The following is a 27979-nucleotide window of genomic DNA, read 5'->3' as shown; positions in this document are numbered from 1 at the left end:
AGTCGGCACACTTTTCCTGTCGATGGGAGGAAGGAAATATTTTGGATTTTGCGGGACCTGTGTCACCAAGTTCTTTTTGACGCTACTCAACTTCCAATGGCTTTCCAGCTCTTGTAGCTTGAAAGTAGCACACACACAGTGTAAACAAACGGGAGTGGTTGCATTCCCATAAAACTTCATTGACAAAAACCCCGGCAGCCAGCCTGCCACGCCCCTAACGCCACAGCACGTCCACCCCTTGTGCTGGGCTATCTGCGAATCTCAATGACGTTGTTTCCCACAATCCATTCTTTGCTATTCTCATTTCTGTTTTGGGTCTTACTGCATTGGCTAGATACCCAGGAACACGTTAATTAGTAATGACGACGCTGGGCTTCCTTCTCAACGTAACAGGGACAGTTTAAGGACCACGTTAGCTTGGTGTTGGTTTCGTCTGGGTAATATTTATTTACCTTGTAGCACAAGTATTCTACTCCCGCTTTTCTACAAGGCCTCTTTTTCACTCGTTTCCCTAAATTAGGAATGTTCTTTAATGCTGTCTCATGAGATCATCATATGATTTTCCTTACTGGGCCCCTTGATAAATTATCCTTATCTCCTGATCGTAAACCACCCTTGTACTTCTGAGTGAAACGATATTGTCAGCACGCTGTTTCATTCAGGACATTTGGACCTGAAGTCTCACACTGGCTGGTCCTGGGGCTTCTGTCAACAGTGAATCTACACCAAGTTCTGCTAAGGGGCGTTATGCTCCTAAGTGACCTGGAAAGATTTCCATAGATCTCTACGCTCAGAAAAGTTTCCATGTTACAGAGTTTGAAATAACTCATCTGTAAAATTCTCTGGGCCCAGGGCCTTTCTGAGACGTAATTTTTAGTCATTTACCAAAGTTATTAGAATATTTAATTTTTTCTGCTTCATCCTGAATCAGATCAAATTAAAACTTCCCTCCTCATCGAAAGCTTCAAATTGAATAACCCAAGACTGTCAACAATAAAATCTTCCTTCAACCCTCATTTTAGTTCACCTGCTTTACTTCTAGTTATTTGTGGTTTTCGCCCTTATATTTGCAAGTTCAGCGATCTTGATGTCCCCTCCCTTGTAATACATTTCTATTTTTACCTTTTTAGGTTTTTTTCTGAACTTGCAAAATCACTGAAGGCTACTAATTTGCATCAAAGCCCAGCTTGGGCAATATTCTACAAATTTAAGGTACATGATATTCTCATTCCCACTATTTTCCAAAAGGACTTTAAGTCTCCACGTCTGCTTCTCCCAAAAGGTATGGAAGCGATCGACTTCAAATCACCAAGAAGTACTGTTCTGTTCAAATGTTTGAAGCCAATTTTTAGTTCCTACTGCACTGTAGTCAGAAGACAAACCCTACGTGGTGGGTGGGAGGGGATGACACGGATTAAAGTTTTTTGTATGGTCTCTTCATATTCAAAGACCAGTGACAGTTCTTGGACAGAAACCAAAGAGAGACCAACGTTAGCAAGATTCAGAATATTTCCATCCAGGCACAACTGGGCCTTTTCCCAAATGACCACGACACTAGTGCCTAATAACTACCAAGAAATGGTTGTCCAAACAACTGGAAACATGAAAAGTTCTCATCAAACAAGCCGAACGTATATGCAGTTGCCCCCCGCTCTCTGTGGTTTTGGGTTCCCACAGTCTCCGCTGCCTACACACCCACAATCTCATACCAAACCAGTGGCCCTCAACCAGGTGCGGGGCTGCCCCTCTTCCTTCCCCCCCTACCCCCCACTGGGGGACGTCTGGAGTGTCTGGGGACATGGTTGGTTGCCACTACTTGGGGGAACTGTGAGCTACGGGCGTTGTGAGACCAGAGACCAGAGATGCCGCTCCTAACACGCACAGGGCGGGCCCCACAACTGTGAATGATCTGACCCTATGTCAGTACGTCTGAGATTTGAGAGGCCCTGATCTGGACCCATGCCTCCACTGTCTAGGCCTTTCTTTACTGCAGGTTATATTCCAAATGGCCACTAGAGGTCAGATCAGGGCCACACAAATAGGCCTGAAACTAACCAGCAAATCCACCACTGAGAGAATAAAACCCCTCCACATGGCCCTGACCTGCCTTTCCAGTCTCCCCTCCGGCTCCTCCCAGGGTCCCGTGATTCATCCCAAGGCCTTCCTTTCCCCAGCTTCTCTCTGCCTGTCCTCTCCTCCAGGACAAACACCCTTGGGGCTTCAAGACGCAAACCGAAGGGAAGCAACACGGCACGCCATTGCTCTCACGCCTGCAGCCCCATCCTTGTCACCCCAAATAAAAACATTCTGCACACAGAGCAGGCTCCCCCCACTACCTGCGGCACGTGGCTCAGACTCGGCTCCAGGCATAGCCCGACCCACGCCGTAGGTGCCAATAAATGTATGTTCAGAGAGTGAGTGCATGGAGGGAAATGTGTGGCATCTACCAGGGGCCAGAAAGTACCCCCCTCTATTCTGTTTTGTTGGTTTTTTTAAGCCCCCCAACGTGGGGCTTGAACTCATGACCCAGAGGTCAAGAGTCACATGCTCCACTGACTGAGCTGGTCAGGCGCCCCTTGATTCTGTTTTAGTAAGAGTGCGTTAGTGCGGATTTGTTCCCGACATTCACGCCCAGAGCCCATTCGAGGGTGAAGGCAGGTCACGTAGGAATTCATGAAGCCTCTGGTCTCGGCAGAGCAGCCCACCACATGCATTAAAGCCATGGACGCCTCTGGAGTCTCAAAGGCACACAGCATGCTTCCTGCCCTGCCTGGCCCGCGGGCCCCGAGCTGGGCAGCCCCCAGCGGCCCCGCAGACCTCCTGCAGGTGAGTCGTACCTAGTGTCCTCAGCACCAGGGCTTGAAGAGGATTTTCTGTGAAAACAAAACCAACCACTTTGAGGACAGACAGAACTCGTTCAGACAGACCTCTTGCTTCTGACACAATGGAAGCCACATTCCCTCTGAGCAACCCAAGGGTGCCCTGCCCGTGGACTGTGGACCACGTCTCCCACCCCCCAAATGACATCGTCTCCACCAGATGCAGAGAACACAGCAAGGCCGGTGGTGGGGGGAGTCAGAGAAAATACCCCACCACGGGAGACCTGGCCAGCTGGGGTCCCCCTCAGATGCCAAACTTGACTACATTTAAACATCACAACTGACTCAGCCGTTTCCTTACGCCCAGCAGCATTTTGTTTTTAACGGGTGAAACAGTAACTGCCCCCATGACAGTGACATTTAACGCTCTTTTGGACTCAGGGTCATGGGGGAAAAAACCCAAGAAAGAATTTTTTTTTAAATGTCACACATCGATGGCTCTGGGAAAACGTCTATTCGTATGAGAAGCGACGGTAGGCATTCGAAGGGACCCATTTTGGAATCGTATTTTATCCCCATGTCACCCTTTTGGGGTTGCGATGCGCTTTGGAAACAGCCCATTGCATGAGGCATTGCTGGGGGGCCCGTCTGCTGCGGGTGGTAAGGGGAGCGGGACATGAGGCGGCTCACAGCCCACACCCCTCGCCAGCTGCTGGAAAAGGGGTCGGATCCCTCGCCAGCTCAAAACACCGGCTTTGGACCCATGAAAGGGAGGTGATGGCTACGTCGGCGGGTTACTCTAAAGACCCATGAATGAATACGATGCAGACAGCGCTGGTCATGTCGGGTGGGGGAGGCAGGGACGCCGCTCATCTCCCTGCACAGGACGGTCCCACGGCAGAGCACGAGCTGGCTCCAAACGTCCACAGGGTCAAGGCTGTGAAGCCTGGGTGACTCGTGTGCTCCCACAGTCCGAACAAATAAGAACTACTGTTATCTGCACTTGACAGGTAAGTAAACTGAGGCATCGAGAGAAACGTGCCATTTACCGAAGCATCTCTGCTTCTGGGAAAGGCAAAGACAGATAAGCAGCCTGGGGTCACTCTCACTGCAAACCCTCTCAGGACCGACGTACATCAGCAGATCCCTGCACTCACTAAAGGAAACTCAAAAGAGTTAAATAGAAGGCTCCGGGTGTTGAAGATGCCGTAGAAATTTCCAGAAGGATGAGAAGGCTGGAGAGATGAAGAGAGAATGCTCCAAGCTTGAGACCTGAAGATAGACCACGCACGGTGCCACGCAGGCATTCCTCAAGGCGCCAAAAAACCTCACGGAGTTTATTTAAGAGCGCCAACAGAGGCCCGAGCTGGGGTGGAGTCTGGGCCACGTGGGAGAGCACATGCTGAGGGTTTGGGGGTTTTGTTTTTAACTTTTCCCCATTTGGAGTGCTTATCTGCCCTTTCTGGGAAGGTTCCTACTGAATCTCCTCCTTTCCCTGCCCACCCCCTGCGTCCCCCCTTCGTCTCGTTCCCCAGGTAATGAACACCCCCCACCCCACCGCCACGGAGCCAACGAAGAATCCTGACCTGGGGACGAACACCACATTGTGCAGGTAATCCTCGAAGGTCTTCCTGAACGAGGACTCCTCCAGCTCCTTGAGGATCTGAGAGTCCGTCTTGGGGCAGGAACAGCACTCGCCGGCAGACTCCTCGTACTCGCTCTGGTTGTGCTTCTGCGAGCCCTCGGCCTCGAACGGCGGAGACCAGGTCCGGGAGGGCAGCTTCAACCCTAGAGACAGGCAGAGCAGGTGGCCTTGGATCCTCCCCCCCCCCCGCAACACACACGCCGCCAAGGGGGTCTTCTCGGGGGCGCTGGCACATGGGACACCTGTGCATGTCAGGGTGTTCCAGAAACCAGAAGATGCCATAATCCCATTGGGCTGGAGACTGTAAGGTAACCAGGTATGTCCCAGCCCCACAGAACCTACAATCTAGTGGCTGGTAATCGCGGGGGTGGGGGGGCTACATAATAAACACACACACACGCCCTGGGTCAGCTGGCAGGGTGAACGCACAGAGGGTGTCTGGGGCTGATGCTTTTCACAAGGTGGTCTCGGAGGAAGTGACCGCTGAGCAGTCCCAAATGACGGAAAGGAATGAGCTATGCACACATCTCGGTGTAAAACAGTTCAGATGGAGCAAAAAGTAAGTGCAAAGTCCCTGGAGTAGGAATTTTCTTGGCATGCCAGAAGACACCAAGAACCCCAAGTAGCTAGCAGGACAGAATGAGGGACAGGACGGAGGGAGGTGGGATTAGAAAAAGGCTGGGGGCAGGGGGGTAGGTGACATGAATGAATCAGCCAGTCAACCATATAAAGTGATGGGAGGCCATATAAAGGGTCCAACCTACAGACCCAGTGGTTACAAATAAAAGAGTCTACAGTTCATTCAGGAGTCCAGAAGTCGGAGTACAGCAGTGGTTCTTCCCCGGGGTTGTGGGGTGGGGGGTGATTCTGCACCGTCCCCCACCCCCAGGACACTGGACAAGGGCTGGAGGTGTTCTGGCTGTGAGGAACACTGGGGGGCGGAGGAGGCTCTGGCACCTGGGGGGTGAGTCCGGGGGTGCTGTTCACCATCGGACAAGGCACAGGACAGCCCCTCCCCAGAGAACGATCGGGCCCCAAATGTCAACAGTGTTGAGGTAGAGAAACTGCACAACGTGAGGGGAGATGGGGGGAGACTTTTTTCAAATAAGCACAGAAAAGGGATTGAAAAAGAAAAAAGAATAAAAAAAAAAAGAACACCAACTTCTGGAAGGCAGTGTCCTAAAAACACAAAGTTGTGTGTAAGTACCGCAGCCGGTCGTGTCTCAACCCCTGAGTCCAATCCCAGGGACACCTGCCACCCACCGTGTGGGCCACAGACACGCTTCAGGTGTGACTGCGAGGATGAATGCTACTGTCTCCGGGCAAAATCCACGAAGGGATTCACCCTTCCCGCCCTGGGTTCACCTCTCCCGCCGCCAGCATTTGTGCCCGAAGCCTCCTAAGGGCTACCGAGCATTTTTTTCCTTCTCCCCTTGAATGGGTCCTGGAGACAATGGCTCTAAGTACCTTCCCACGAATGGAGAGTATCCACTCGGAAGCCCAAGTATTTATACAGCTGTGAACAGCTACAAGGGACTCTTAAAAATACTTCTGACATTTATTAACAGACACAGACTAACCTGGCTGGGTTACCCATTACAGGGACTGGTCAGGGCATTACGGGTAGAAGAAAAAGGTCGGGATTCCTTTATTAGGGAGCATCCTGAGAATTTTCTGGAGAGGAAAGGACTTTTTCATCAGCCCAGACACAGTTCCTCACTCCCGTTACCCTCTCCGGCCCCCACCGCAGGGCATGTAGTGTCCCATGGTTTTTCTGTGATGACAGTAAAAGTATAGGTAATGGGGCACCTAGGACAGTCCCGTCCACACAGACAAGAGAGGAGACGGTGGGAGCCAGGGCTGGGGGAGGGGGTGGGGAGTCCGTGCTTCATGGGGACAGAGTCTCAGTTAAGGAAGATGAGAAAGTTCTGGAGACAGATGGTGGGGACACCAATAAATGTGCTTATCGTCACTGAACCACGCACTGAAATATGGTTAAGATAGTCAATTCTATGTTGTGTGTATTTCACCACAATTTTTAAAAATGCAGTTGATAACACTGTATTCTAGAACTGAAATACGCTAAGGGAGTGGAAGTTAAATGTCCCCCCCACACACACATACACACACACACACACAGACAAAAATACGAAGTGACGGGCGTATGAACGCACTCACTACCTGGGAGAAATCCCTTTACAGCATATGCGTATATCAAAATCACCCTGATGGGCACTTTCAAAATCTTACAGCTCTACCTTTCAGTATCTTATAATTCAACCATATTTCAATAAAGCTTGGGGGAAAAAACCCCACCGGTAATACTAATGGGAAACCACGACTAGTCATAGTAAGCTTATTTATTTTGCATATTTTTTTTCAGATTGTGGCAAAATACATGTAACATAAAATTTACCATCTTAATCATTTCTAAGTGCACCGCTCAGTGGCCTTATGTACGTTCACACTGTCGTGCAACCACTCCCACCCTCCGTCTCCAGAACTTTCTCATCTCCCCGAACTGAGACTCTGCCTTCATGAAATACTGACTCCCCTCCCCCTAACCGAACCCTGGCTCCCACCATCTACCTTCTGCCTCTGTGCACAGGACTCCCCTAGGGACCTCCTATGGGTGGAATCATACCATAGCTGTCCTTAGTAAGTTTATTTTTCAATTCCATAAACTTTGTGATCATTACAAATTAAGCCAGGTAGATTTAGACTTCAGAATTAAAGTTGTTACTCTTTAAAAAAAAAAAAAAAAATGAAAGCATTGAGGGCCACTGCTGGTGGTGGTTCAAGCTGGTGGTTTCAGTTACTCGAATGCAGGGCCAACAGCTCACAGCTAAGCCGAGGCCTGGGCTTGCTGCTGAGTTATATAAAGCATCTGAGGAGATAAATCACGTTTGCAAGCCTCAGCTCAGGCGGGGAATGAGGTCACAGGCATACATATAGCACATGATCTTAGAGCTGGGACAGCTCCCAGAGATCATCTGGCCTCCTGCCCCTTCTCCCGAAAAGGAGGCGGCCAGTGACAAGCTCGGTGACTTGCCCAAAGCCCTACAGCAGGTCAGAAGTCCAGCCAGGAGTCGGCCGGAGGCTCAAGGCCTCCGCCATGCCTCGCCAGCGGTCCCCGAGCCTCGGCCTCCAAGGTCAAGGGCTGAGGAAATCACTCACTCAAAACAATCTAAAGAAAAATAAATACAAACATAAAAAATAAACAAAAAACTAAAGGGAAAAAAATGACATCTGTTTCTCCGGTTTGATGGGGTTTTTTTTAATCCAGCTTTAAAAGTTTAAGCTAATTTATACAAACTAGTTTGAGGCTCAAATAATTTTCTATTTTCCTGCAAACAGATGAAGCCTGTTAAGTAAACGAGATTAAAGACTGGGGGGTGATAATCATCACTAGTATAAATTTTTCATGGAAAGCACAGAAGGGAACACATTATCACTCCTCACTACCTAAATCGTTACAATGTAAGGGTCTAAATGTAGGGGCTAAAACGCTTCCCTGACTTTGTCATTAACCTCTTGACTCCTGGCTTAGCCCCAAAATCCAGGGGGTGAACAGGGCTGCATCCCCACTGCGGGCAAGGGGGAGGGGGAGAAAATTTCAGAAGGAAATGGTGCCAAGACATGGGAACTGTCTGGTTTTGACGTGAGTCTTCAGAGTGTCGTGAGGCAGTGGTATGTAGAAATGTGTCCATGTGTTTTTGTACAAGAGGCAATAGAGCGTGTGGGCACCTGGCCCCACACTTAAACTGGGAAGCCAGCACGGGGGGAGATGCTTGCCCGGAAGCAGAACCAAACGGCTCATCTGCTCCCACACTCCCCGCCTGCACTCACCTTTGAGGCAATAATCCAATTCATACAGCTCACTGTCTTCTGCCTGCCTCTCCCAGAAAACCAGGTAGTGTGTGATGTTGCCGTTGGGGTCAGAGGGAGGCTTCCACTTCAGAATAATCTGGGACGAGGAATTTGAGACGGAGATTGGATCCAGGGGGACAGAAGGGTCTGCAAAGGAGAAAGGAACAGGTGCAAGTGAGCAGGAGGGGAACCGAGGGTGGGGCAGACGTACGAAGGAACACACTGGTTAGAGATATCACGGGGATGTTCACTGCAGTGTTATTTAATAGCAGAGGAAACCGAGGACGTGTGGAAAGCTCACCGGGCAAGCGCACAGGGTACCAAGTTACAGTCCATTCATACCACAGATTACACAGCCATACGTTTACTCATTTATGCAACAGAAGGCCCAAACTGGGTGCCAAGCTGTCTCTGTTCCAGGCACTGGAAAGATGCTGGGGAAAGGGAGGGCAGTGGGAAGAGATGAATAAACTCACATTTTCCAGGTAACATTTGCCCCACGCTGAACCCAGTCACCGGGTAACTTTCAGCACTTGGATGCCAGGCATCCACATCTCTAAGACAGCACCTCCTCTAACACCCCCCAAAACGCACCACCTTTGGGCTCCACAAAACCTGCCCCTCAAGAAAGCAGATGGCTGAAGGACTCAGCGAGGGGTGGGGGAGTGAGGCTCTCAAGGCAGAGGGCATCGTGGGTACAAAGATCCAGAAGCTAGAAGCTTCCAGAAACTGTGGAGTCCTTGGTATTGCTGGAGGAGACAGGAAGAGGGGGGCATCAGCCAAAAGAGCTGGGCTGGCTCCTAAGGCCTGGAGTGAATCCCACGGGGCAGGGTTTCTCACCCTCGGTGCTACGGACATTTGGGGCCAGATCATTCTTTGTTGTGGGGTCTACCCTGTGCACAGATGCTAAACAGCATAGAATGCCTATAGCCCCACGTCCACCGTCATCACAACCAAGACTGTCGCCAGACATCACCAAATGTCCGCGGGGGGCAGAATCACCCCAGGGTTGAGAACCTCTATGATCGGAGAAGGACTTAGGCTTTCTGGAAATACAAACCCCACTGAATTGCTAAGAAACAGTCCAGCCCCCTCCAAAAAAATGGAGGGGGGAGGAGCACAGAGATGAAATAAAAAGAGCAAAACATTGTAATTGTTGAAGCTGGGAGATGGTCCGTGGGGCTCATTTTTCTCCTACTTTTGTGAATTTCTGGAAATTTTCCAGAATGGGAAGGAATATATAGATACACACACACACACACACACATATAGCTTGTTGCCACTGCCTTGTCCTTTGAAATTATAAACTTCGGCACCCGGCTCTTTCAGAAGCCAATAACCACATCAAAGAGTACGTCCTACAACATCACCGTGCCAACATGTTCAAGGCCAGATGTCCATTTCACGTAAGAAACACTCACTAGTGGCATCTGTCTGCACATAGATGATGTCACTCTTGGCCCCGTACGTGCGGCGTTCATCAGAAAAGGTGACCAAAGTCTTGACAAAGATGGCATACTGGGTCCAGGGCTTGAGACCCCGCATCAGCCACCCTGGGTGGTTCTGCGACTTGGGGTCATTGGACCGCAGAGGCGGGTCAATGTCCACCACCGTCCAGCTGTTGGAGCCACACGCATCCTGCCCATCGAACTCGGTCACATTCTGATAAGGGCTTTCGAGACAAAGCAGAAGAAGGCGGTTATCATTGCATGACTCTTGCTCTGAGCACGGAGAGATGCAGCAGGGAAGGTGACATCCTACAGGGTTGCCTCCTGTTCACCGACAATCTTCTGCCACAAGGAAAAATGACACAGATCCCAGAGAGGAGGGACCCCTAGCTCAATTTTCTAACTATATCAGTAGTGATGATGATACCACCTACCTCGATACTTATTGGTAAGACCGCATGAGAGGGGCACCGGGGTGGCTCAGTCAGTTAAGCATCCAACTCTTGATTTTGGCTCAGGTCATGATCTCAGGGTTGTGAGATTAAGCACCGCATCAGGCTCTATGCTCAGCACGGAGTCGGCTTGAGATTCTCTCTCCCTCCCTGCCCCTCCCCCCACCCCCTGTGCATGTGCGTACTCTCTCTCTCAAATAAATAAATAAATAAATAAATAAATAAATAAAATCTTAAAAAAGAAAAAAAAAAGAGTGCGTGAGAGATTGTGTGTTACTTCTCGACACACAAATAACAACATTCTTCAAAGACGAAACAATTATTAATATGAATTAATATTAATATTAACATGAACACTATCAAGACTTCCATCACCTCCCTTTAAAATTTCAGCACAGTCAGGGGTCCCCGGCTAGCTGGGTCAGTGCAGCATGCAGCTCCCGATCTCAGGGCTGTACGTTCAAGCCCCATGCTGGGTATAGAGATTACTTCAAAATAAAACCTTTAAAAAATGTTTTTCAGCACAGTCATATACAGGAGACCCTTGAACAACATGGGCCGAACCGTGTGGATCCACTCACGTGCAGATTTTTTACAGTACAGGACCATATACGTTTTCCCTCCCTTATGACTTTTTAAATAACATTTTCTTTTCTCTAGCTGACTTTCTTGTAAGAATACAGTCTATAATACATATAACATACAAAATACGTGTTAATCGACAGGTTATGTTATTGGTAAGGCTTCTGGTCAATAGTAAGCTATTAGTAGCTAAGTTGTAGGGAATTCAAAAATTATATGTGGGTTTTTTTATTCGGGGGGTGGTCTGTGCCCCTAATTTTGGCATTGTTCAAGGGTCAACTGTACTCAAAATGACTGGGTGTTGTTTAATGGGGACAGTCTGAGTTTGGGAAGAAGAGAAAGTTCTAGAGACGGACACTGGAGACAGGTGATAACACTGTGAATGTGCTTAATGCCACTGAGCCTGCACAGAAACACAGCTCAAATGGCCAATTTTATGTTACGTAGGTTTTGCCACAATTCTTCAAATGTTGGAAAAAATACAAAATAGTTTTGTTAAGGGTCTCTTGGTGAGATATATGGACATGAGGCAAAATGGAACATTGCTGTAGGGAATGGGCCAAAAGAAACCGGTTTGTTTTAATTTCTGGTTTTGACAATGGGGGTGTTACTAACCTCACATGCCATCAGCTTGTGAGACGGCAGAAAGGGACTTATGACAGCTATTTCCCAAGGAAGAGAGAGAGACAGAGGAGTCTCAGGGGGAACCTCGAACACACACAACCCACCCACCTCTTTACCCTCCTACTTACGCCTCTTTGTAGAAAAGCATGAAACCCAGGAGGTCTCGGAAGTCAGGGGGCCAGTACGGCTCCCATTTCAGCAAGATCTTGTCATATGATGTCCGGATGTAAGAAAACTTAAGGAGTTCGTTTTCACCTAGGAAAGATTAAAAACAGTAACAGTATCAGTATTAAAAACTTGTTTCAGTCCAGCCCGAAACAGGGGATCCTATATCCCTAAGAGCACCCGTGAGAAGGGGCATGTCAATCTGCTATTCCCTGGATGGGTCTCACTCCCACGCGCCTTCTCCTGGGGTTTGGGGGCAAGAGCTGGTCATGTGAGTTGGCCCCAACCATCAGCCGGTGACTTGGCCAGATGCTCAACAGAGTAACGGCAGTCAGCACCAAACCGAGAAGGACACCGGGCCAATCACTGCTGGGAAAAGTGATTTTCAAGAGTAACATTTGTCCAGGCACAATATTGTCATACATGTGGGCTTTCGAGCCTTAGGTGTCGGAAGACATAACTCCAGCGCAAAATGAACACACGCCAAGGGAGTGCAGAGAGCGTGCAGATCTTGGAGAGACAATGCCTTAGAAAGAGTGGAATGTAAGCCCTCCCTTAAGCTCCACCCCAACCTTGCGCTCTCCCTCCCCTGAATTCCCACACTCTGCCTCAAGGACCCAACTCTACACGAGGGTATTATGGAAGCCTTGGAGCCTCAAGGCTCAGGTGTCCCTTCAAGAGAGAACCTGCCAGAGGAGTGCAGTGAGCCAGCAGCCTCCAGCTCTATAGCCGCTAAGGGACCTGCTACAGCATTGGAGCCAAGGCCATCCACTCAGAGGAATCGAATCATTCATTCATTCATTCAATGCCGATGTGGCATCTTCCAGCATCAGGCACTGTATCTCTCTAATCACAGAGATAAGATACACCTGTCCTCAGTATTTCAAACTAGAACTCTGTAAGACATAGAGTTGTTTTAGCTCACTGGGGGGCAATGACACCTGCCCCAAGGGCCAGTGCAGTGCCCGAGGAGGAGGGCAGCCACCTGGGCTGGAAGGACCAGGACATCCCCACTTACAAGACGCCTGGTCCCCATTGGTCTTCAGGGCAATGTCGTTCCTCTCCTGGCGCCCCTTGGTTCCTGAAACTTCCTCCATCTTGTGAATTTCTGACAAGCAGAGTTTGGGATTATAGTGGAAGAAGAGCTTCCCCTGAGTGATAGTGAGGTTGTGTTTGCTCCAGTCCCATAGCTGCCTTAGGTTCTGGTTGTCCAAGGCGTAGAAAGAGTAGTTCCTATGGAAACATACACAAACCTAGTCATTCACTGGCTTGTCACCTCCAACGCCAAGACAACAGGGCCATGGCTGGAGTTGTGACCCTGAGGAGCACAAAAACGGACAAAACCTGGGTCCTTGTTGGCGCTGCTGGAGAGCCGTCCTCAGACTTGTTGCTCATGAGTCTATCTCCGTCTGCATGAAACAGCTAGTCTGGCTTTCTGCTGTTTTACTGACCTAAATAGAGTCAGCAGACCTCGAGGGGAGAGGATCTGAGAAATGAAGATGGACAGCTGGGGCAAGAAGAGGAGTTCCATTTTGTACATGTGGCATTTGAGGCTTCCGGGGGTTACCCCGCTAGAGACAGGCTTGAGAGTAAGCCAGGGCTAGAGGTCGCAGCACACATAGGACATCGTTAGAGACACAGCCAAGGCTGGGAGCCCAGCACACTAACTCTCAAAGGCAGGTGGAGTAAAGGGATCTGGGAGGGAGATGAGGAGGCAGGGAGAGTATCTCCAAGAACTAGAATCCTATGGGCCAGAGATGAGAATTTCAGCAAGGAGCAGGGGCAGCCAATGTCAAAGGGGACCAGGAGGTGAGACGGTACAGGACACAACACTCCCAGGTCCCGGTTAAGCCAGCACTCCAGCTCATAACAAAGCCCAAAGCACATCTGGAGGGCACAAAGTCTGAGCAGTACCCCCTGCGATTTCCCAGGAGTGACGATCAATTTCCTTGGCTAGATCTCTCAACACGTTCCAGCACATTCCTTCTGCAGACACTGTCTCCTAACAGATCCTTTGGGGGGCTTTAAAAACCCCTAAGTTCTATCATTATAAGTATAGTTAATGATACTGTATCACATATTGAAAAGCTGCTAAGAAAGGAGATCTTTAAAAAGTTCCGGTGGCTCAGTCAGTTGGGCGCCTGCCTTCAGCTCAGGTCATGATCACAGGGTCCTGGGATCGAGCCCCACATCCAGCTCCCCTGCTCAGTGGGGAGCCTGCTTCTCTCTCTCTCTCTCCACCACCCCTGCTCATGCTCTCTCTTGCTATCTCTCTCTCAAATAAATAAATAAAATCTTAAAAAAAAGTTCTCAACACAAGAAAAAACATTTGTAACTATATGTGGTGATGGTTGTTAACCAGAGTTACCGTGGTGATCATTTTGCAACATATACAAATATAGACTCATTGTGTCATACACCTGAAACTAACATAATACTGCATGTCAACTGCACCTCAATAAAAAAAAGGAAGTTCCCCCCCCACCGCCCTCAGTTTTATTGAGATATAACTAATTTATAACACTGTATTCGTTTCAGGCATCCAACATTACAATTTGCTATTTGTAGATATCGTGAAATGATCACCACCATACGTTCAGTTCACATCCAGCACCTCACATGATTTAAAAAAAAAAGAATTGTTTCTTGTGATGAGAACTTTTAGGATTTATGCTCTTAGGGCGCATGGGTGGCTCCGTAGGTTAAGCGTATGCCTTCGGCCCAGGGCATGATCCCAGGGTCCTGGGATCGAGCCCCACATCAGGCTCCCCGCTCAGCGGGGAGTCTGCTTCTCCCTCTCCCTCTGCCTGCTGCTCCCCCTGCTTGTGTTCTCTCTCTCTGTCAAATAAATAAATAAAATTTAATTTAAAAAAATAAGATTTACATTCTTAGCAAATTTCAAATGTATAATACAGTATTGTTAACTACGGTCACCATGGGTACATTATGCCCCCACGACTTATTTATTTTATGACTGGAAGTCTGTACCTTTTGACTCCCGCACCTGTTTCCCCCACCCTCTACCCCCGCCTCTGGCAACCACCACTCTTTCTCTGTATCTTGAAGCTTGGTGTTGTTTTGTTTTTGATTCCTCATATAAGTGAGATCCGACAGCATTTGTCTTTCTCTGACATACTTCACTCAGCATGACACCCTCAAGGACCCTAAGTGTTGTTGCAAAAGGCAGGATTTCCTTCCTTTTTATGGCTGAGTGATATTCCACTGCGTGTACCAGCCACATCTTTCTCCATTCATCCGTCCATGGACCCAGGTGTTTCTGTGTCTTGGCAAAAACCCCTCAGTTGTTTTAACTCCCGAAACCCCCTAGTGAGCATTCGGGCCACACACGGAACCGGGCCACGTACCCGATTTCCAAGGTCTCTCCTCGAATCAGCCGTAACTTCCGGAAAAAGGAAAGGGACACAAGAGCATAGGATCTCCGGATTTTCAGATACCCGGAAATTTCTTCAATGAGTCCAAGGTTGGCCTCCAGCTCAGCTGCCAGGTTGTCTAAGGAAAGGAGAGACTATCCAGTGAGTTTCTACAGAAATATTTTAATCCTCCCATAACCTCCCACAGTGAGGAGTCAACCTAGAGGCTTCAAGTGACTTCGAAGCACCCTGATCAAAACGCCTCGTACTTAGAATACCACCCAAAGCCTTTACTGCAGGGCCTGCAAGTCCCTATAAAAGTGACCGTCGTGCGTTTTTTTCTCATCCTTTACCTTGTCTGCCCGCCTCCAGACACATGGGCCTCCCCACCATCCCTTAAGCCAGGCATCCTTCTGCCTCAGGACCTTTGCACTGGCTTCCTCCTTTGCCCAGAATATTATTCTCTCATAGATCTGCTTGGTTTGCTTCATCTCCAGCTCAAAGCATCTCCTCAGAGCAGAAACCCTTCAAAAATAGCAGACCCCTTTATTCTCTTATTCAGAGGCTGGCCAAAGACAGCCCAGTGGCCAAATCCAGTCTTAGATTTTGTAAATAACGTTTAATTGGAAAAGAGCCACACCCATTTGTTCACAGGTTCTCTGCAGCTGTTTTTACAGCCACAGAGTTGAGTAGTTATGGCAGAGACCGTCCAGCCTGCAAAGCTGAATACATTTATTATATGGCCCCTTATAAAAAGACGTCACCGATCTCGGCTCCCCCCATTACCCTGCTTTACTTCCCTTCCTAGTGGGGTCCACCCCAAGTTTACGTTACACGTTGATGTGTTTATTTGTAAGATCCATCCTGCCTGGGCTTTGCTTTGTTCGCTGTGAGTATTCGATAAATGTTTGCTGAATAAATAAAAAAGGGATGCCTCTTTCCCTGCGACGGTATTTCTGGAAACACGGGCCCCCAGACCTGACACAGGGCACCCGGGCTACTTGTTAAAAATGCAAATCCCGGGGCGCCTGGGTGGCACAGCGGTTAAGCGTCTGCCTTCGGCTCAGGGCATGATCCTGGCGTTATGGGATCGAGCCCCACGTCAGGCTCCTCTGCTATGAGCCTGCTTCTTCCTCTCCCACTCCCCCTGCTTGTGTTCCCTCTCTCGCTGGCTGTCTCTATCTCTGTCAAATAAATAAATAAAATCTTTAAAAAAAAAAAATGCAAATCCCTGCGTAAGAACATCAATTTCCAACTCAGAAAATTAGACTCTCTGGGTAGGCGGGGCCAGGAATGAGCTTCAAATTTCAGGTCTGGAAGCCAACTCCTCAAGTGACTCCCCTGGTGTGTAGATGGGAAGGCGGGTCCCAGCCGGCAGCAGCCCCCACCCCCAGAGCACTCACTGCCCCCTCGAATGTTGATGATGAGGCTTCCGTTGACAACAGTGCAGCCTCGAAGCTCCTGGGCAGAGGTCACCGAGTCGATGGTCTTCTCGCCCTCCAGAATGTGGCAGACCTTGGGACAGGGGCCCAGGCATGGGGTGCACATCAGGCTGAAGAAAGAGCAGAGAGAGGGGGTCAGGGCACCCAGGACCCCACGTGCCAGGACTGCTCAGGGTCCCAAGGGACGGGACTTAATGCTGTTACCCTAAGGTTGGGCCCTTCAACCACAGCGCTGCTGACATCTGAGGCCGGAGAATTCTCCATTGTGAGCATGTCCTGAGCCTGGAAGGCGGTGTGCAGCCTCCCTGGGCCTCACCCACTCGATGCCAGTAGCACCTGCCCCTCAGGACGACAGCCAAAAATGTCTCCAAACATCGTCCCCTATGGGGACAGGGGGCAAATCACCCCCGGTAAGAACCACTGTGTAAGGGGCAGGCGCATGCCGTCCTCCGTGGCGGCAAGTCCTACAGCTTTACCCTCATGCTTTTCCCCTAAAACGATGGGGCTCCTGCCAGACCCCAAAGTAATGGGATTGACACTGCACCCCAAGGAGGATCCCGTTCTACCCCGAAGAGGCAGGACTCACGTCATCATACTCAAGGGACAGGACTTGCGTGTTAACCACAGTGATGGGAATTATTCTGAGCTGATGGGCCTTCCGGAGGATTTCCACAGCCCCATACCACGGTGTTGCTGTGCCCACAGGGCAGAATTTGGGCCACCGCCCCCAAGGAGACAGGGTGCTTGCTATTGCGTGGGGTCTGATGTACCCATGCCTACAACACCACCTCTCACCGGATACTGTGTGACGGCGGCGGCGGTCGGCTTGGCTGACTAGAGCCTATGGGCCTCGAACACACAGCCCCCGGGAGTCCTTCAGGAACCAGCCCTCCCCCACCAGGGTCTGACGTGGGTTCTTGGCTAGCATAGCACTCCTAGGTCCAGGCAAGACACAGGATCCAGGCCAGGCTGGGTACCATCTTCCAACCCCCTGGGGGGTTCAGAGGTGGGCACGCACCCAAGTCAGTCCAGCGAGGGTTTTACCAGAATTTCCCAGAGGGAGAAACTATCTAAAGTACTTGGCATGTAGAAAACAAGAATCGTTAGTCCTTGCTCTGTTGACCACTTTTTATTAGTGGTATCACTGTTGCTACCGTGGTTGGTTACCCACCCCTGGCATACCCAATTCTTCAGAAGGACCTTGGTGATGGCAGTCCCAGGTCTCGGCACAGAGCTTCAGAGGCCCTGGGAATTCCCTGAGAGGAAGGAGCACCTTTGCTATGCTAGTGAGGTGATGGTGTGGCCGTCCCTACGTAGCTTTGGGGTGGGGGCTGGTCACCAAGAAGATCACAGACGGGCTCAGACTTGTGGATCTTTCAACCACTGAAGATGGAGTTCAATCACACGGTCAAGGAGTCAATTATCAGAGTTACATAATGAGAGCCCACGGAAAATTCTGGACACCAGCTCGGTGAAGTTTCCTGGACAGTGAATGCAAACACATGCTGGGAGGGCCATGTCCCTGATTCCACGGGACGGAGCTGGGACTCCCCACGATAACGTACGCGTCCTTAATAATAAAGCTGTAGCTGTACGTGCGGTGTGAGTGCCTGACAGGGAGCTCTGACTGCCAAGGCAGACATTTCAGAAGACATCCCTCCGGAATAAACGTATCCCCAGCTGTGGGGCCCAGCTCCCAGCAACCCCGCCAGATAAGGAATTCGGTTGCCCCGCCCCTGAAGCTCCCTCTTTCAGAAAGCCCTGGGTGGCCTAGATAGTTGACTGCCTGAGTGACCCCACTTCTCCCTCCCCGCCCCAATTCCTCTTCCTATGCTTTAAATTCACCAGTAAAGGGGCGCCTGGGGGGGCTCAGTAAGTGAAGCGTCTGCTCTCAGCTCAGGTCATGATCCCGGCGTCCTGGGATTGAGTCCCGCATGGGGCTCCCTGCTCAACGGGGAGTCTGCTTCTCCCTCTCCCTCTGCCTCTCCCCCTGCTCATGCTCTCGCTCTAATAAATAAAATCTTAAAAAAATAAAATAAAATAAATTCACCAGTAAAGAGTGAACTCGTGGAACCCTGGACACCCCACCCTCGGACCCTAACGAAGACAGAGCGCCCCGGGTCCACACTGCCTCTCTCTTTACCCGCGATCTCGCTGTGCGGCCCGTGAGGGTGCCGTGTGCCCTCTTGCGAGAACTTGTGAGTCATCACCCTCGTTCCTCGAAGTTCCCAGATAGTCTTTGCTGAAGTGCATCCAGTGTTCATAAGAAGAACCACAAGGGCCAGCCCAGCCATACGTAGGGGCCCTAATGGGGAAACGTCTGGAGCTCGCCACAAGCGACATGTGCCTCCTGGGCGAGCCCTGCCGGCATCCCTAACCAAGGGCACTACCATGAACAGGTTCAGGACTGGCTGGACGGTATGGCTTTTCTTTTTTTTCTTTTTTTTTTTTTAATACTGTGACCTGTTCTAGCAAATTACTGAACCTAAAAAGGCTATGTGAGAACCCCTACATGTATTGCCAACTGATGAGAAGCATGGGTGGCCTGGGTACCCCAAAGCGTGGCTGGCGTCTGCGGGGAGGCAGTGCTGTGGAGGACAGAGTCTGATGCTCACTCCGGGTAGCCAGGCGCAGAATCGCACTGTAGATACCCAGTTGATAGCAGAACAGCGGGGCGGAAATGGACTAGGGACCAAATGTTTGGGTTCTTTTGTTGATTCTGCAAATACTCCTGGAGCACCTACTGTGACAGGTGATACTCCAAGCCAGGGGCCGGCAAACGACAGCCCGCGGGCCAGATCCAGCTGGCCACCTGTCTTTGTAAATAACATTAGGCTGGAACGGGCCGCACCCGTGGGTCTGCATATCATTGAGGGCTGCTCTTGCACTGTAGGGGCTGACCTACGTAGCGGCAACAGAGGCCATATGGCCCTCAGAGCTGGAAATATTTACTGTCTGGCCCTTTGCCAGCGCCCGCTCTAAGCTGCAGGCACACATGAGTGAAACAGACGATCTACTTTCCCTGTGGGAGATCACATCGGCCCCAAGTGGTTTGCAGCCCACCCCACCACGATGTGCCGTGTGTGTCCCCATTCAGGGAATCTGGGCTTGGCCACGTGACTTGCTTTGGCCAATGGGACGTTAACAGATGTAACGCAAACAGTGGCTGGAGAAGTACTTGCACACCGGGGCAGGCCCTTCCTGGCTGCGGGGCTGAAGAACCACACAAGGGCTGCCCATCGGAGATATGAGAGGCTATCCTATAGCACCCAGTCATGGCCGGTTCAGCCCAGACCGGACAAACCACCCCTGGACCCATGAAATCATTATAAATCACTAATGAGTGTTGTTTTAAGCCACTAAGTGTTGGGTGGTTTGTTACACAGAAAGAGCTCACCGATACACTCGTGAAACATACGGTCGGGCTGGGTAAAAGTAACAAATTCGCAATTAAAATATCAATTAGCCGTAAATGCCATGAAAAGAGTGAAAATGACGCCATGGGCCAAGAAGTGGCTGAATGCTAATTTAGACAGGGTGGTCAAACAGGGAAGGGTTCTTAGAGGAAGTGACTTTCCGGCAGGACCTGGTTGACAAGAAGCTGGCCTGGCAAAGATCATGGTAGAGGGAAGGAACAGGGATGCCCGATGCCCACCACACTGTTAACATTCACCCCAAATATCAAGCCCTCCTCGTTCCAGGAAAGAGCACCCCGGCGCTCCCACCAGGAACCTCAAAGTGACCATAGGTACTGGTGGGGCTTTTTAATGAATCACATGGGTTCCCAGTCCTCTGTTCCAAAACGATCAGAAACCACTTCCCAGATAAACCACCAGAATGGAAGAAAACCTATCTGGTTCTATTTTATATCAAACCACATTAGAAAATGAGAGCACTGGAGTCTTTCGTCAAATAAAAGCTTCAGAAGGAAAGCTAGTATTTTAAAAAAAAAACAAAAAACCAACAAAGTAAAATATTGCTTGGACAAGTTATAACTGGCATCCCTCACTTTGCCTTTCTTCCCTCAGTAAAGGTCCCAGGCTTCATAGGACAAGCTGCCAATTTCCCGGGGTTTGGGCTCTGGGGGTGGCTGCACCACCAGCAAGCACATCAAAGAAAACCTTCTCTACATCTCAGATCTCAGTTACGGTCAGGAAAAAAAAAAAAATACCTTTTATTTAAAGCCAGTGTCTTTTCAACAAACATCTCACCAGAAGATGTTAATATCCACGCTTTATTTCCAATGTGGAAAAAAAAACAAAAAACAGAAATAAATCAAAAGGAATATGGTCATTTTCCCAACCTGACTGATAAACTGGCCAGGGGAAAAAAAGGAAAAAAAAAAAAAAAAAGAAGGAAAAAAAAATCTCTGGCATCCAAAGGTGATTTATAGAAGCCTATTTTTGGTCAACAAAGCCACTTGATAGGTTTTATCAAAAACAAGTAAAACAAAACACGTTGTACTTGCAGGTTTCACAAACACTCAAAGAGAGGCTCCTAAGAACTGAAATAAAGATTGTTTTCCTTCCCACCCACTCCACCCGGGGAAATAAAATTTCCCACCAGAACACGCTCGCTTGGCTAATTCTCAAGTCTGAAGAGGAAAAATTTTTACGTAAGCAGATCAGCTCAAGGCCCCTTGACGTGCGTCTGTTTCTGATTTGTTTTTTGTTGTTTTGTGGGGGTTTTTTTTTCAAACCCTCAACACAAAAACCAGGAAACAGATTTTTTAAACTTGGTTACAGCCCTGAGACACCGAAATAGCTCATCTAAGAAGCTCACAGCACGAACAAAAAGTCTGCGATGTGCATAGGAAATTTGACTCACCCCCAAAGACAGAAAACCGTATTCCTCACCCGAACATTAGGGAATGGTTTGATGGCACTGTCCTTCAAAATGCAGCAAAGTCCTGAAACTAGTCTAGAACGGAGCCTCTTCCTCCTTGTGCTCCGGGCTAATCTCAGCACGCTGTCTAGCTCCAGCATGGAGAAAACATAAAAACCTCAGCTCTGTCCTTGGCTGTAACATTTGGGCAGTCGCATCCCCAGGGACAGTCCTGTCCATGTGAAGGATTCTAGTGGAAACCAAGGACTCTGTCTTTCTGTCTTCTGTTCCCAAAGCCAAGCACAGAAAAACTTTAAAAAATGGTTTGTTAAGACAGGAAAATATTTACTCCCTCGTCCTTTACGGAAAGTTTGTCGACTCCGGCTCCAAAGACCAGGACCAACACAGGAGGCAGGAACGGCATCCGACAGACCCAAGAATACCGGTACGCGGCAGCCACCCACTCACTCACTGCCAGTTAACTCTAGTTTTTCACACAGTTTTAGCAGGTGCCACCCCCCACACACCACTACCACCACCAACCCCGCGTCACTTCCCGTCTTCGCAGCCCCGCCGCCCACCACCCCCAGCCACCCAGAAACTGTACCCAGGACTCACTTGCTGGAATTCATCGTGTAGCCAGAGGGGCACTCGGGGATGCACTTGTTGTTATGAATGACGTACTGGTGGCAGCCCTGTCTCCGGGAGTTCTTGCATTTGTTGTGCAAATCCTGGCAGAAGCTGAAGTTCACGCAGCGCCAGTCTTGGAAGTGATAGTACGGGGGCGGGCAGGTCTCCACGCACCTGCCATCCAGGTAGAAGTTGCGACAGGCCACGCACTTGGTGGGGTCGTCGGGCTCGGAGCAATTGCCTAAACACTCGCTGTGGCAGCAGAGGCCCTCGGCGGTGCAGCCGTGCGACTTGCAGATGGTGGGACAAACTGGAGGGAGAGAGACAACAGCTGGTCAGCAGCTCTGCCCGACTGCCGTCTGCACAGGATGGCAAGTCCAGATGAGGGAGGGCAAGCCAAACAAAATAATAACAGTAAGGGTCTCGCTACTACCGCACTCACTCCGCGCCAGGCACGGCTATTAACTCAGGTCAGCCTCCCCCCCAACCAGTGGTGTGCTCCTAAGCGTGTGAGACCACGTCGGGGAGGCAGGCAGGCAGAGAGGCTCTTGACTCGCAGCATTTGCAAAGCGCCCTGGTGTAAATACCCCCACCTTGGTCCACTGGAAGCTACCAGCAAAATGCTGCTCAACGTAGCACTGATGAGAGACACACAGTAAGTAGCCCAGCGTTAAACAGCATTTCCACCGTTAGATACAATAGTAGCGAATAACCTCTAATGTGTAAGTAACCGAAAAATGGAGGGAGATAATAGGAAGTGGTGAGCTCTGAGTATTCATTAACTTTGTTTTTAACATGATTTGTTCATCGTGAGTCAGTATCGTGTACATTTTCGTAACAGCTTCTTTAATAGCTAGTTCACGAATTTCCTGAAAATCTGACAGTCGGTTCTAGCAAGCTGGCTCCAGCAAACTTCTGCAGCACCCGTATAAACAGATACATTATTAGGGCCCTTTCCTCCGCGTTACAAACAGGGAAACCAAGGTACGAGAAGGTGAAGCAAGTTACCCAAAGGTCATTTATCACTTCAACAGACATCTGATTGCCCTGATCTAGCTGTTGCAGCCGAGGCACAACGAGCAAGGTGCAGAAACAACAAGGTGGCCGCAGCCCCTCCTTCCGGAGCACAGGGTCCGATGGAGGAGGCAGGTTCGTTCCTTAAACACACGGATGCGCAATCCCATAACCCACAAGCACGGAGCTGGAGGTAAGGGGAGGGGACATGTCTGTTGCAACCTGAGGAGATAATGAACAGGAAGAAAAGAGAAGGCCCTGCAGATGGGGAGGCCAGAGGCTTGCCTCTGATTTCATGGCTGGGGGAGTTTCTGGTCCCCTGCAACTGAACTTGTCCACCAAAGGCCGGACTCTGCCCCGGGTTCCCGCAGCAGCTCGTCACCCACCCCCTCTCTCCCCACGTCTCGCTACTCATCGCTTCCTAATTACCCCTTTATTTCATTCCCTTGGCATCTGGCCTGGTCCTTAATGACCAGGCCTCCCTGCCCAGGCTGTCGGCAAATCTGTCCGTGGACGAATGGCTTCCCTGAGGCTGGACAGACCTCGGCCGCAGCACGGCCTGCTCTTGGAGTCGCTTTCTTCGCTCACTCACTCTGCACGGCTTGAAACACGGTCTGGAAGCTGGGGAGCGTTACTGACCCCAAGTCCTCAGGCTCTTTGTTGCAGCAACTTTAAGGCCCCAGTGGACCCCAACGACTGGCCCCAGGAAACAGAAGGGGCCCCTGAAGCTGCATTCACACAGGAGCAGTGCTGTCTGATGGAACTTTCTGCAAGGACGGGAACGTTCTCGAGATGCACCGTCCAACACAGTAGCCACTTCTCCCCTGTGGTTCTTGTGTGTGGTTAGTGCAATGAGGAACCAATGTTTTTTAATCGTGGAAAATACACACAGCATAAAATTGACCATCTTAGCCATTTTTAAGGGCACAGGTCAGTGGCACAAAGTGTACTTACATTGTCATGCAACCATTCCCACCATCCATCTCCAGAACTTTCTCATCTTCCCAGACTGAAACTATGTCTCTCTTAAAACACTGACTCCCCACGCCCTGCCCAGCCCCTGGCTCCCACCATCTACTCTGACTCTGTGGGTGGGTCTCCTCTGGGGACCTCCTGGGAGTAGAATCATACACTATTTGTCTTTTTGTGACTGGCTTGTTTCACGGAGCACAAGGTCTTCAAGACTCATCCACGGTGTAGCAGGTGTCGGAATTTCTTTCCTTTTGAAGGCTAAATAGCATTCCACTGTGTGTATATACCACCTTTTATGTATTTGTTCACCCATCAATTGGCTTTTGGGTTGTTTCCACCTTTGGGGCATTGTGAATGACGCCGTTAAAACCATGGATACACAAATACCTCTTCAAGACTCAGCTTTCAATTCTCCTAGAACTGAAAACTCCAGAAGCGGAACTGTCGAATCACATGGTAATTCCATTTTTAATTTTTTGAGGCACTGCCATACTTTTTTCCACAGCGGCTGCACCGAGAGCACACAAGGGTTCCAATTTCTCCTGAGGAACTACACTTTTCACTGTGTTTCAGTTTTGATTTTACCAGCCATGGGTAGCAACTGGCTTTTGCATTGGACAGCAGAGGCCTCCAGAATGAAAATAAACTCCTTGCCAAGGCCTACAGGTCTCTTGTGGTCTAGCCTGCTGGCTTCTTAGAGTCCTTCTCCCAGCCCCAGGCAGCAGCCATCTGGGTCTCCTTTCTGCTCCCCCCCACTGTCCACACACACACACTCCTACCTGAGCACCTTTGCACCTGCTGTTCCTGCTAGCTGGAGCGCCCTCCCTGTTATCCTCCCATGACGGCTCCTTCGTGACCTTCAGGTCCCAGCACTTTAGAGAGACCTTCCCTGACCTCCCCACTGGAAGTCACTCCTCCCCCCTTCTCAACCACGTTCTAACACATTATCTGATTACATTTCCCTTACGGTATTTATCACTCTCAAAAATTACACTGTGTGTTTGTTGACCGTCTGTCTAGAGGGAAGGCTAGAGAACAGGCCGTGCCCGCTCCATTCACAGCTCCGGCTCCGAGGACACCCACTCCTAAGACAGGGCTGGCACCAGCCGGAGTTTAGTATGCTCGGCTCCAATCAGACAGGAGGAAAAGGAATGACTTTGGAGCAGTTCCAAGTACCCCATTTTCAGCCACTGGCTCAAGAATACATCCACGATCCACCCCCCCGCCCCCAGTTGCAGGTGCTCCACAAAGACCATGAAAATACACGCAAATGCAAACCTTGGAGCATCACACATAGTGCATATTCTGATTTTCTACGCCACGGGCCCAGAAAGAACAAGGAAGCTGTAACAGGAGCAAAGTGGGTGATGGGAGAAGGTCCGTAGAGGTTTATTAGGGATTACATGCCACCCATTAGATTCGCACTTAATTCTACCAAAGACTCCGGCAGCGAGAGGGTAAGTACGTCTCTCCATTTCACAGAAGCAAGGCCACAGGCCGTTGTGAGAAGCAGCAGGGCCAAAGCTAAACCCTTGATCTTGTGGTTCTGAATCTGGTATTTCTGGGTCTAAAGAATCACCGAGGCCATCCACTGGGTCCATGAAGTTAAGGAAGACGTGATCTGGATTCAGCTTGGGCAACACAGAGCCCACCACCCCCACAGGCGCACCGTAAGGCTTTCCTTAAAGAAGCAACAGCCTCGGTTTTCTTTTTTTTTTTTTTTAAGATTTTATTTATTTATTCAACAGAGATAGAGACAGCCAGCGAGAGAGGGAACACAAGCAGGGGGAGTGGGAGAGGAAGAAGCAGGCTCATAGTGGAGAAGCCTGATGTGGGGCTCGATCCCGCAACGCCGGGATCACGCCCTGAGCTGAAGGCAGATGCTTAACCGCTGTGCCACCCAGGCGCCCCATCGGTTTTCTTGTTTATAAAACGGGGACAACATTCCCTTAACTTCTCACAACTAAACAAGATGATGTGAATAAAACACTGGATTCTTTGGGGGATTTTTGTTTGTTCTGTTTTTTTTTTATTAAGTAGGCCCCAAGCCCCACATGGAGCCCAACATGGGGCTTGAACTCACAACCCTGAGATCAAGCCCTGAGCCGAGATCAAGAATCAGATGCTTAACCGAATGAGCCACCCAGGCGCCCCCCCTCCGGCTGGATTCTTTGATCAACCTACAGGTTTTATATAAGTTAGCTACTACGGGTCCTATTATTACAATCATCATCGTTATTAATGATCTGTCTGCAGGGCCCCAAGAGCTGAGGCTCAATGGCAGGAAGCAATATTTAAGGCAGACAATTACCTAGGACTCACAAAGACCCCACCCTCTGGGAAGGCACATGTGAGAACAGGAAGGGCTCTATTTCCTGGGCTGGAGCTGTGTCTGAGGGTCAGCCCTTGAGTTCAAAAGCAGCATTAGCAAAGACCCAACAAAAACTTCCCAAACACATAAGCCTTCCGGCCTAGACAATGCCAAGAAAAAATACTCAACACTTGCACACAAGGCCGGAAGCTGACAGCAGGAGTTTCCAATTTTAAGCTGGAGCCCACCTGAGAATCATCTCATTCCCTAGCAAAGCAGCTGACAAGCTTTTTCTGCAAAGGGTCACAAAGCAGCCCCAGAGAAGCCACGCGTACGCGCGCACATGGATGTGACTGTGCCCAGTGAAACTTTACAGAAGCAGGAAGCAGGCAAGGGGCTGGAGGGCTTGCAGGGGTTGAGTTACTATTCCTATCAGGGCCTAACTCCAGGGAGTCAGATGTCATCTCACAGATGGATATACTGTAAATGATTTATTTTATTTTATTTTATTTTATTTTATTTTATTTTATTTATTTATTTGAGAGAGAGAGAGAGGGAGGGAGGGAGAGAGAGCACAAGCAGGGAGACAGGCAGAGGGAGAAGCAGACTCCCCACAGAGCAGGGAGCCCGATGCGGGGCTTGATCCCAGGACGCTGGGATCATGACCTGAGCCGAAGGCAGATGCCCAACTGACTGAGCCACCCAGGTGCCCCACTGTAAATGACTTTTAGCCACCAGAAGACACAAACTCCCAGAGAGGACAGTGTTGTGGCCCCAGAGGACATGAAACAGCCCTGTATCTAACTTTGCAATCCTATTTCAGTGAGAACAAACCCTTTGGCTTTGCCCTCCTGCGGTCCCCCTCACTAAAGAGTTAAAAAGAAATGTGTTGACGGATGTCCTTTCGCTTTTTTTTTCTTTTTACATAAAAGTTGTGTTTTTCACTTTTGAGGACTATGCTTTGATAATGATAAGCCACCTGGGGGTGTCTCCCATTCTGTTTCCAAGTACTTGACCTTATTTAACAGAAATGCCACTGGGCCAGCCGCTGCCCCCCTCCCCAGGCAGAATTATGAAAACCACAGGTTGTGCAAGATGAAAAACGACCAGATGGAGGACTTTCCTCTCCCCGAGCTCCTCCACCAGCCCCCTCTCATAGACACCGACCCCCAGCCCCAGCTGCAGTCCCAGCAGCTCAGGCTCAGAGGGCCACAGCCCCAGGCTGTTTCTGCCAAAGACAATGAAAGCCTCTTCCAGAAAGTGCCCGGCAGTCCAGGGGCTGCCCACTCTCCCAGGACAGGTGCATGCTACATGTGTAGGAAGCATCCACCCGGACCTTCCAGAGACAGCAAGCACCAGTCCTTCCTCCTCCAAACACACGAGTCCTTTGTCCATCCATCTCCGTCTCCCTCACAAGCTGCCCTGGACTGCTGGCCCCAATTCCCTCCCACTTCTCCCTAAAGGTTCCCCGAACCCCTGGCCTCCAGTTACACTAGGAGAAGCAGCCCCAACCTTCCCGAAACTTGACCTCAAGTGGCTTTTCCACTATGCCCTGCTGAGAAGATTGATAACTGAAGTCTAAATAAATCCGCGGAGCGTGGAGGTAGTGGCGTCAGAATCCTCTAGTTAGACCCTCTGAAGTAAGCGCGACACTCCCACCAGATGATGCCTGCCCCAGAGGGAGACCTACAGAAAAGGCAACTTACTCAGGAAGAGGGGATTCAAAGCCGAGGAGGTAAGTGCAATTTGGCCCCATATTTCTCCTGCTAGGAACTACCCTGCAGACGACAAGAGAATGTGCGCGTGCAGA

The 27979-nt window shown here is 49.9% G+C and overlaps 1 protein-coding gene across 4 annotated transcripts in view; it reads right to left on the bottom strand.

Annotated features, from left to right (window-relative positions):
- INSR (insulin receptor) overlaps positions 1 to 27979 on the bottom strand; it is a 125643-nt gene that overhangs the window by 27766 nt on the left and 69898 nt on the right. For 3 of the 4 annotated variants that reach the window (XR_004624591.1, XM_034657715.1, XM_034657714.1), the window contains exons 3-10: positions 21861 to 22182; positions 16380 to 16528; positions 14971 to 15115; positions 12624 to 12838; positions 11569 to 11695; positions 9756 to 10006; positions 8314 to 8481; positions 4406 to 4607 (exon numbers count right to left, since the gene is read on the bottom strand). Coding sequence is in view for 3 of the 4 variants with exons in the window: in XM_034657715.1 (XP_034513606.1) it covers positions 4406 to 4607; positions 8314 to 8481; positions 9756 to 10006; positions 11569 to 11695; positions 12624 to 12838; positions 14971 to 15115; positions 16380 to 16528; positions 21861 to 22182 (1579 nt within the window). In the remaining variant the exon portion in view is untranslated. Of the gene's footprint in view, positions 1 to 2837; positions 2874 to 4405; positions 4608 to 8313; positions 8482 to 9755; positions 10007 to 11568; positions 11696 to 12623; positions 12839 to 14970; positions 15116 to 16379; positions 16529 to 21860; positions 22183 to 27979 lie in introns of all 4 variants that reach the window. The other variant, XM_034657716.1, reaches the window with a different exon arrangement.

This window comes from Ailuropoda melanoleuca, chromosome 4, assembly GCF_002007445.2.
Source record: "Ailuropoda melanoleuca isolate Jingjing chromosome 4, ASM200744v2, whole genome shotgun sequence".
Taxonomy (NCBI): Eukaryota; Metazoa; Chordata; class Mammalia; order Carnivora; family Ursidae; genus Ailuropoda; species Ailuropoda melanoleuca.
Note: the sequence above shows the minus strand (reverse complement) of the source record. Positions and strands in the feature narration are given on the sequence as shown.